The sequence below is a fragment of the Monodelphis domestica genome, chromosome 6 (genome assembly GCF_027887165.1).
Source record: "Monodelphis domestica isolate mMonDom1 chromosome 6, mMonDom1.pri, whole genome shotgun sequence".
NCBI classification, from domain to species: domain Eukaryota; kingdom Metazoa; phylum Chordata; class Mammalia; order Didelphimorphia; family Didelphidae; genus Monodelphis; species Monodelphis domestica.
Genome location: NC_077232.1, coordinates 71,875,289 through 71,885,948, shown reverse-complemented (window position 1 = coordinate 71,885,948; position 10,660 = coordinate 71,875,289). Strand labels below are relative to the sequence as shown.

The 10,660-nt window shown below is 41.4% G+C and overlaps 1 protein-coding gene across 1 annotated transcript in view; it reads right to left on the bottom strand.

Annotated features, from left to right (window-relative positions):
- Positions 1–5,441: 5,441 nt before the first annotated feature.
- SYT9 (synaptotagmin 9) overlaps positions 5,442–10,660 on the bottom strand; it is a 228,709-nt gene continuing 223,490 nt past the window's right edge. The window contains exon 7 of the mRNA XM_007496995.3: positions 5,442–7,239. Coding sequence (XP_007497057.1) covers positions 7,231–7,239 — 9 coding nt within the window. The 3' untranslated portion in view covers positions 5,442–7,230. The remainder of the gene's footprint in view (positions 7,240–10,660) is intronic.

Genomic DNA, 10,660 nt, shown 5'->3' with positions numbered 1-10,660 from the left:
TGGGTAGAATTTTAGGTTTTATTTATTCCTGTTTTGCATTTTGTTAGTAAATATTTTCAGTTAAGAGTTAGTGGTGTCATCATGCCTAGTTTGTCAAATAGTATTACACTGATGGGGGCTCAGGAGTCACAGAAGTAGAATTTCCTCCCATCAGGGTTACCCTTAGGTCTCTGAGAGTGAGTTGTAATATAGTCACTGTAATCTGGGAATTCCTAGACCTGCCAACAGGAGCCCAGATTGGGTGAATGAGTTACTCCAGTGAGAAAAGAGAAAGAGAAGAGTAGGGGTGTCATGCCTAAAAGTAACAAAATATGTCATATTCCACATTGTAACTCCTTTATATCTGAGATGAAGAAGTTAAGAGATACTAAAAGGTTTGCCCAAGAATAAGTAGAACTGGGACAGTGCAGAATTATTTAAATCTGGCCTTTGTTTGAACTATCTTCCATTTCTTATCCAGTGAGTCAATATACTTTTTATTTTATCTTTAAAAAAAAAGCAAGAGTAATTGTAAATTGTAACAATAACCATTTGAATTAGAAAGGAAACCTCCATGACATTGAAAGCAATTAAGAAATTAGTCATTGAGGTAGATTATGAAGTACAAAGGTGTGCGTATGTATATATATATATATATATATACATTATCTTTTTTTTTTTTGGGAGAGTAATATTAGCCGGTATTTACATAGCATCTTAAAGTTTTCAAAGCTCTTTTCATTCTCTTATTTTGATCCTCAAAAAAACCCCCTCCAAAAACCCATGGGAGTGCTGTTATTTCTCCTATTTTATAGATGGGGAAACTCAGACTAGGAGAAGTTAACAGACTTGTCCAGGGTCACATAAACTCTTGAATTACTGAGAGAGGATTTGAATTCATCTTCCATACCCCAAGTTCCAAATTCTTTCCATATTTTTTGGAGACTCTTCTCATATTTTCCACAAGTAGGATTTGGACTAAAGAACTTCTGGAGGTCCACTTCAGTAAGCAAAAGTGACTCAAGTCTCCTTAAGTCCTTGGAAAAGAGGTCATCTCTGCAGCTGATTTCCCCCAAGTTGTTGCCTTTTTCCCTTTTTTTTTGTTCTAAGTGACCATCTGAACATTATATATACTTTCTTTACCTACAACAGTTCATCTTCTCTTACAAATATGCGACTCCCCTTTCCCCTACACTCTTATTGTCTTCTAAAGTCTGCACCTTTGAGCCCTGTCTGTCTTGGATGGTCCCTATCTCTCAAACTGTGACTTCTCCATCTCTCCTGGCCAGGCTCCAAAAGAGTGGCAGATACTGAATATATTACTATATCTACTTAGAGTATGTGAGACTAAGTGTGGTTATCCTGTCAATTCACTCTGAAAGGCATAAGGTACAACTTGTAGTTTTTAGAGTATTAGACAGGGGCTTATCCATTTTCTTTGGCATTTGGGCTAGCTTCCTATAACAGGCATATTCAACAAGCAATTTGTCATCCTGAATTTTTGCAAGTCAAAACAATTGGCATGAATTCCCAGAAATTAGCTCCACATTGAGATTAGGCCATAATCATGGAAAATTGGGGTTTTTATAATCCAACCTAGTCATTTTTCACTGGACTGTTCCTTTCTATGAGCTCGTTTTGTTTTTAATTAGGACTGGTCACCTTTACTAAATTACAGGAAATATACAGCATCCTTTTCACTCTATGGTAAGCATAGTGTCCATGATTCTGTTTTTTGTCTCCTGGAGAACTTTGTATTTGTTTTATGTGATGATGAGCACTGCAGCTAAGATTGGGGTAGGAGTAAGGGTGGGAGTGAGCACAAAGAGTGGTGACAATGTTGTGGTACATAAACTTAACATGTATTATTTATGTTGTTCTCATAGCTGAACAGATAATTTAGTATCTGGAAAAACTGGCTGGATTCCTTCCTTCCTTCCTTCTTCCTTCCTTCCTTCCTTCCTTCCTTCCTTCCTTCCTTCCTTCCTTCCTTCCTTCCTTCCTTCCTTCCTTCCTTCCTTCCTCCCTTCCTCCCTTCCTCCCTTCCTCCCTCCCTTCCTTCCTTCCTTCATCCCTCCCTCCCTCCCTTCCTTCCTTCCTTCCTTCCTTCCTTCCTTCCTTCCTTCCTTCCTTCCTTCCTTCCTTCCTTCCTTCCTTCCTTCCTTCCTTCCTTCCTTCCTTCCTTCCTTCCTTCCTTCCTTCCTTCCTCCCTCCCTCCCTCCCTCCCTCCCTCCCTCCCTCCCTCCCTCTCTCCCTTCCTTCCTTCCTTCCTTCCTTCCTTCCTTCCTTCCTTCCTTCCTTCCTTCCTTCCTTCCTTCCTTCCTTCCTTCCTTCCTTCCTTCCTTCCTTCCTTCCTTCCTTCCTTCCTCCTTCCTTCCTTCCTTCCTTCCTTCCTTCCTTCCTTCCTTCTCTCTTTTTTTCTTCCCTTTCTCTCTTCCTCTCTTCTCTTCTGTCTTAGAATTAATACTAAGTATTGACTCCAAGGCAGAAGAGTGGTAAGGGCCAAGTAATTGGGGGGTAAGTGACTTGCTCAGAGTTGCCCGGTAAGGAAGTATTTCCAGGACTGGCTCTTTATCTACAGAACCACCTAGCTACACCCCTCCCTACCCCCCAGTTCTTTTTAAAGCTCATCTAAAGCAGCCTTCTAATTAGGACTTTCCCAATCCCCAATTGCTAGAGCCAGTCCCAATTTCTGTCTTTACTTTGTATTTACTTAATTGTGTTCATGGAGTTTACTGAAAGATAATATAATCTGGCACCAGTCCTGGTAGATACTTAATAAATGCTTGTCGAATGAAATGAATGAAAGCATATAAGGAGGTTCTGTGACTCACCTGATGTCCATGGAGGGCTTGTCTTGACTTGAGCTCCCTAGTATCCCTCTTTCTCTGCTTGACTCCAGAACCCAATAATAACTGAAGATCATTTCTCCTAATTTTTCATTGACTTATTTATTGGCAGGCTTTATTTATAGAACATTTCCAGGTTTTCTTTCATTACCAAGATTCTCTGTTCTGTTTTCCTGGGTTCTCTTGCCGGTCCTTCTGGAAGGGTACCTTTGAAGACAGGCTGAGAACACAGGCGAGTTTGGTTTCTTTGAAGATGGAAGTCCTGCAGCTCAGAGATGCCTTCCTCAGTTATGAAGTTTGTGAAATGTCTTGTTTTAGCCTGTCTATTGTGTAGCTGACCCGGGGATCATAGGAAATAATCTGGGTTGAGAAGTCAGATTTGCAAAGTGAATTTTAATTTCCCTTGAGGGAGTGAGGGAGCAAATGCTGACAGCTGCTCTGTCCTGAGTTTTGTGTTTACGTTTTTTATAACCATAGTGACCCTAAAGGGAGGAGAGAGACAGAGACAGAGACAGAGAGAGAGAGATAGAGAGAGACAGAGAGACAGAGAGACAGAGGGAGGGGCAGGGGTGTGTGTGTGACAAACAAACAACATCTGGCACCACTGAATATTTAATAGGAATATTTAGTAGGAATATTTAAATGCTCCCTTCCCTTTTGGGTACTTAACTTGTGGTATCATTTGTACAGAAAAATCCTGATAAGGAAATTCTCTCAATTCATGCAGATGACACCTTTCCCTCTACTTCAGAGTTGACTAGGGGATGGAAAAGCGAAAGTGACTTGCTTAGGGTCACACAATTAGTATGTGTCCCAGGTAGGGCTTGAATTCAGGTCTTCTTAACAAGTCTTCTGGCTTGGAACTGACATTTACTATTGATTCTAAAACAGAAGATAAGGGTTATTTAAAAAAAGAGGGGGCTGGTAAAGCTCTTTTTTGTTCTAAGTTCTTTCACCTTTAGGTTTTTCCATGAGACAGCAGGTTACAGTGGAAACATCTAGACAGGAATCTGGAAAAACCCAGTTTCAATTCCTATCTCTGATCCTCGCTATGTGCCCTTGGACAAAGCAAGTGAATTCTCTGAAGTACATTATTTACATTATATTTTAAGGTGATAGCAGCTGCATGACCATATGCTAATGATTTAACCACTCAGTGCTTCTAGGTAACTTTCTTAGGAGTAAGGACTTCTTAGCTGTGTGACAATAGGCAAATCTCAACCCCAATTGCCTAGCCCTTACCATTCTCTGTCTTAAAATTGATACTAAGACAGAAGATTATGATTTTAGAAAAAAATAATAAGTGAGTGGGGACACGTTGTGCCTATGGAGGGAGATCTAAATCAGATATAGCCCAAGCCCAGGAAATCACAAGTCTGGACAAAAAAGTACTCTTTTCTGATAGTCATAGAAAAGCCTGGATATAGGGGTACTGACTCCAGCACAAACAATGAAATATGCCATTCTTCTAACTCAAGGTTTAAGAGATTTTATGTGATTTAATCAATTAAAAGGAAAACTATGACCAAAGAGCAGTAGTAATCTATCTCTCCCATGAGGACTTGTCTGCCTTGCTTGGTCTAGAGCAGTGATGGCAAACCTTTTAGAGACCGAGTGCCCAAACTGCACCCTCACTCTGCATGAGCCCCCTGTCTTACCCTAGACAGGGGAGGGAGGAAAGTGCTCCCATTGGGTTGATGGGCAGAGGGGTGGTTGATGTGAGAAATGTCCTCAAGTGTGGTGAAGAGGGGGAGGGGAGCAGCCCCCACCAGTACATGTGCCATAGGTTCACCAATATGGGTCTAGATTCAAACATCTAAGTTTTATAAAATCCTTTCGGTGTTTCTTGAATGTTCCTAATCCAGGGACAGCAATGTGACTCAGTGGATAGAGTGCCTGGAGATATGGGAGGTCCTGGGTTTAAATATGACCTTAGATATTTCCTAGCTGTGTGACTATTGGCAAGTCAACTTAACCCCAACTGTCTAGCCTTTATTGCCTTGGAGTAGAAGATAAGAGTTCAAAAGAAAAGAAAGTTCATAGTTCACTAGGCTTCTCAGGATCAGGGCTGAATTCATGGCTAATTTTCACTGTTCATCATCAGCTCTGATTTTCCTGCATGTTTTATATGTGTCTGGCTCATAGTAGGCACTTAATATTTGTTGATTGATTGGTGGACAGAATGCATTTTATAGTTTTGAAATAGATGGTCACTATTTGGAAATTCCTCTGGCTAAAGTGTTCCATAGCTATTGATGCCATTTCCTTGGGTTTGTGCTGTGGGAGAGTGGAATGATCTAGATTTTCCTTATCTTTTGTAATACAAATCCCATTGTAGGTCTCAGGCAGTCAAGGTTGGTGTCTCAGAAAAACTCTACTTTGAGTTGCTATTGCTATCAAATTTTGAATATCTTCAGGCTTTGAATGTACGTTCTCTTCCCCCAAGTGACCATCCCTACCAATTACTTTGCTTCCACCCACCTTAGGAATACCTACTTGGTTTACTCCAAAGAAAGGTTTCAGGGAGTGGTTGTAGCTAGTATACTTGAGGATGCTGGGCACTTGACGGATATATAATCAGTGAAAACTTAAAAAAAAGACACAGAGAAAAGGTAATTTATTAGATAGTTTATTGAATTTCCTCTGGGCTCACTGTCTGATTTCCTTTAGGGCTGGCCTGATTTCTTTTCAGCTTTGTGCACATCCTAATTGGCATGTTCTATCACCAGCATTTCAGCCCATATTCGCCCTTCTTACTTTGGTCCTAAGCATTGGTGTGTGGCATATCATGTCTGAATGGGGTGGCGGTGGTAGGAGGGGAATAGGCCTTCAGTTGGGAAGGACAAGTCTCCTTCCTCATAGGCAGAACCCCAGATTATCTTTGGGATCCTGATGGAAGGAAAGGGAATTAAATCAAAAGGGAGGTTTGATCCTGATGGGAATCAGTGAAGCAGTTTGGGAGACCACACCATATAGCTCTACACCTTGTTATTTTAGGTCCTGCCTATTTTGAAGCTGTGATTGGACAAGTGAGGCATGGAGCCCAATTTTGAAACCATTTCTCTCATGCAATGTGACCTCTACAAGGATTTCCTGGGGCATCTATTACAAATGTTGGGACCTTAACTCAGTAGCACAGCTCTTTAAATATTTATAGCATCTTTCTGCCTTTGTCTCTATCTCTCCTCTCCTCCTCATTCTCATTCTCATCCTCCAGGTAAGCTCATCGGAATCTTTTCTTTAGAGAGGTGGGGCACCAGTCATGTTGCCACAGTGGAGAAAGGGAAGTTTCCTATCACTGTGGGACCTTAGACCCCTGGCAGTGCTAGGTAAGAGTTTTGCTTTGTCCATCTGCTTTGTCAGAAGCCTGGGGGATAGTGAGTGGCTGGTTGCATAGCAACATCTGACACTAATTTGATGATGTCACAGTGGAAAGCCCTTGGACTTAACTCTTCTCTAGGTATTTCCATTACCCAGGTGCTGTGGATGTGATGCTTGTGTTAAAAAGAAAAAGAGGAATATCATCTTTGGCTGCAACACCAAGGAGGTGGGGCGTAGTCTAGGGTGTTGCACATGGAAATGGACCGAAAGGCACTCAAAACAGCAGGCTGGACCCACACTTCCTTTATGTAGGGGAGAAGTTAGTTGTAGGATTGAACATATCTGCCCTTCCCTCCCACCCTTGACAGTCCAATTTTAGCCTGCACTATCAATGAATGGGTTTTGGCAGGCAGGAAAGCCAGCCAGGGGACCAAGTGCTTATCCAGGAGGACAAGGGTATTCTGGGTGTTTGGCTTCCCTGCATTCCCATCATTAAGCAATGCCCTGCCTGTGGTGTGGGATCTCCTTGAGCCTTCCTGACAGGGGTGGTCACTAACTCATAGGAAAGCCCAGTCTAAAAGGAGAGATACACTCATTGCCTGTGTGGCATTTTAATTTACTTTTCATGTATTCTTGTTCTGTGGGGACTCTGGCCAAGTGGTATTCCTGTTGGTTTTGCAGGATGGCTGCTAAACTCTGCAAATGTGTCTGTTGCTCAACACCAACCCTGGGGGGGCAGTGAGTATTGGCTGACCCTACTGGCCCTGCCAAGGGGGTGGAATGTAGCTGGTGCTGGCCAGCACTTTCTTCTATAATCCAATCTTGATTCTTGGTCACACAGCAAGCCCTCTCCCATGGCATACTTGGCTTTAGGTTGTCTCAAGAAGGTAGGTAGGTTCACTGGCCCCTTGGTGCTCATCAAACCTGGTCTTGGGAGAGGACTTGTTATTGCTAAGGTTATATCTGAGCATTTGGTTGGTGGGGCTACTGGGACGATGTTGGAATGGGAAAGCAGCTTAAGACAGCTGGAATCCAATGGTCTGAGCGTGTCACTTGGCCTGAGCAGTCCTCACTTCCATTATTATCGTTTCTGTACAGGAAAAGAAATAAAAAGAAAATATCACAAGTTTGTATAATATGTACCGCACATGTAGCACAGCCCACTTCTTGTTCTCAAGGTGTTCTGATTGGACCTGGTTGTCTGTAAGGCTCTTGGGTCTCATTGGGCAGGATTTTTGGTCTTTATTTGAACTTAAATTTGTTTTGCCTGGCTCTGATGACCAGTTACATGCAGATCACATGAATGAGGCAGTGGTTATCACCCAGAAGAAGGAAAGGCGTGCTTAAGTGATAAAAGTCCTGGAGACTCTTGGGTCTATTCACATATATAAGAATGAGATTAATACATATATATAGATATAGATATAGATATAGATATAGATATAGATATAGATATAGATATAGATATAGATAAGGTTAAGCTTCATAAGTTAAGGAATGTGGAATGTTGTCTCAGGGGCTGCAGAGAGGCTGATGCAAGGAATTCTGTGGAAGGTTTAGAATATAAGGAGAAAGGGAGGAGCAAAGAAGTGAAGTGACAGTTAGCCCTGGGTGAAGAATGGGTTAGCAAGCGTGCTCTCTCTCTCTCTCTCTCTCTCTCTCTCTCTCTCTCTCTCTCTCTCTCTCTCTCTCTCTCTCTCTCTCTCTCTCTCTCTCTCTCTCCCCCCCTCTGTCTCCCTCTCCCTGTCTCTCTCTCTGTCTTTCTCTCTCTCTGTGTCTCTCTCTCCCTCTCTGTGTCTCTCTCTCCCTCTCCCTGTCTCTCTCTCCCTCTCCCTCTCCCTCTCCCTCTCCCTCTCCCTCTCCCTCTCCCTCTCTCTCTCTCTCTCTCTCTCTCTCTCTCCCCCCACCCCTCTCTCTCCTCCCCCCCCCCCATCATAGACTTTGGGTTTGAGAGTAAAGGAGGAAAAATCCTGCTGTATCTTGGTGTTTTTTCCTTTGAACACTTTGGAAAACACTAGGAAGAGAACCTGTTACCATCTACTATTGATATAACGTTTGATTTGAAGACCAAGAAGATCCTGTCTGTGCTTTGAATTTCTCTTTAGAGTCACAGCTCAGTTCCATTGAGCCTCAGACATTTTTGACCTCACTACTTTTAATAACTTGGAGACAACTTTAAGACAAATATATCTGAACTTATATAAGGATTTAGTTAGTTTATTTAAGATAGTTTTTTGGGAATTTTAGTCAGTATAAGGAGTAACAGAGTAGCTTGGGTGAATTCCCAAGATCAGAAGAATTTTTCTTGAGACGAAAGAGGAGTGGGTGGTTATTTAGTTCCCTTGGTGCTGAGGTATCCTTATTGTATAATCCTTATATTTAAACCTTTATAATATAAATAAAATAGATATATTTTTCATACAAGACTCTCCAAGACAGTTTGTGCACTGAGACCAGTGAAGGAAAGTTCAAATTTGATCTTTCCTTTAAGGAGGAGAGCTGGGATGCTTTGTAGACATCAGGCAAAGTATCCAGTGTAGTTCCCCACCTTATTATAACACATACATGGTTAATATATAAGAAAGCAGCTTTGATGTCCAGTTATTTTTGAATTGTATCCAACTCTTTGTGACCTCCATTTGAAGTATTCTTGGCAAAGATACTGGAGTGGGTTGGCCATCTCCTTCTCTAATTCATTTTATAGATGAGGAAATTGAGGCAAAGAGCATTAAAATGATTTGTCCAAATAATCTGGATTACATCAAATTGAAAAGTTTTTGTACAAACAAAACCAATGTAACTAAAATCAGAAGGGTAGCAACAAATTGAGAAACAATCTTCATAAAAACCTCTGACAAAGGTTTAATTACTCAAATTTATAAAGAACTAAATCAATTGTACAAAAAATCAAGCCATTCTCCAATTGAAAAATGGGCAAGGGACATGAACAGGCAGTTCTCAGCCAAAGAAATCAAAACTATTAATAAGCACATGAAAAAGTGCTCTACATCTCTTATAATCAGAGAGATGCAAATAAAAACAACTCTGAGGTATCACCTCACACCTAGCAGATTGGCTAACATGACAGCTATGCAAAGTAATGAATGCTGGAGGGGATGTGGCAAAGTGGGGACATTAATTCATTGCTGGTGGGGTTGTGAATTGATCCAACCATTCTGGAGGGCAATTTGGAACTATGTCCAAAGGGCGATAAAAGATTGTTTGCCCTTTGATCCAGCCATAGCACTGCTGGGCTTGTACCCCAAAGAGATAATGGACAAAAAGACTTGTACAAGAATATTCATAGCTGCGCTCTTTGTAGTGTCCAAAAACTGGAAAACGAGGGGATGCCCATCAATTGGGACATGGCTGAACAAATTGTGGTATATGTTGGTGATGGAATACTATTGTGCTCAAAGGAATAATAAAGTGGAGGAATTCCATGGAGACTGGAACAACCTCCACGAAGTGATGCAGAGCGAAAGGAGCAGAACCAGGAAAACATTATACACAGAGACTGATACATTGTGGTACAATCGAAGGTGATAGACTTCTCCATTAGTATCAATGCAATTTCCCTGAACAATCTGCAGGGATCTAAAAAAAATACTACCCACAAGCAGAGGATAAACTGTGGGAGTAAAAACACAGATGAAAAACAACTGCTTGACTACAGGGTTGGAGGAGATAAGACTGAGGAGAGACTCTAAATGAACACTATAATGCAAATTCCAACAACAGGGAAATGGGTTCGAGTCAAGAACACATGTGATAACCAGTGGAATCATGCATCGGCTATGGGAGAGGGAAAGGCCGGGGGGGGGGGGGAGGGAGAGGGGAGGAAAAGAAAACGATCTTTGTTTCCAATGAACAATGTATGAAAACGACCAAATAAAATAATGTTTAAATTAAAAAAAAAAATGATTTGTCCAGGGACAAACAGCTGGTAAGTATCTAAGGCTAGATTTGAATTCAGGAAGATGAGTCTTCCTGACTCCAGGTCTGGCACTATCTATTATGCCACCCTTTATCCACTGGATGTCATAGATACCTTGGAATTGTAACATGAGCAAAATAGAATTACATATGTGATTAAGAGATGAGAGAGGTGCATAAAAAGAGATAAATAGTTACATCTAAAGGGATTGCGTATACACGCTTGATAGAGTGGAATGAGCACTAATTTTAGAGGCAGAAGACCTAGGTTCAAATCCTGCTTCTCATATATACTCCTTGTGTGACTGAGTTACACATTCACCTCTTTGATCTCAGTTTTCTCTACTGTAAAATTATGGGTTGAAGTAGCTGGGCACTCAGGTGTTCTGACTATGGATCTAGTATTTTCCCCCCTATGACATTTTCATCTGTCACTTCATCTGTATAGGGAATGTCTAATAAAGAAACAAATTCCCTCTACTAGCATAGATTTGCAGATTACCCCCTTCTCAGCAAATCATGCTTGTGAGTTGATTGGGGTCTTTGAGACATTAAGTGACTTGACACAGACAGAC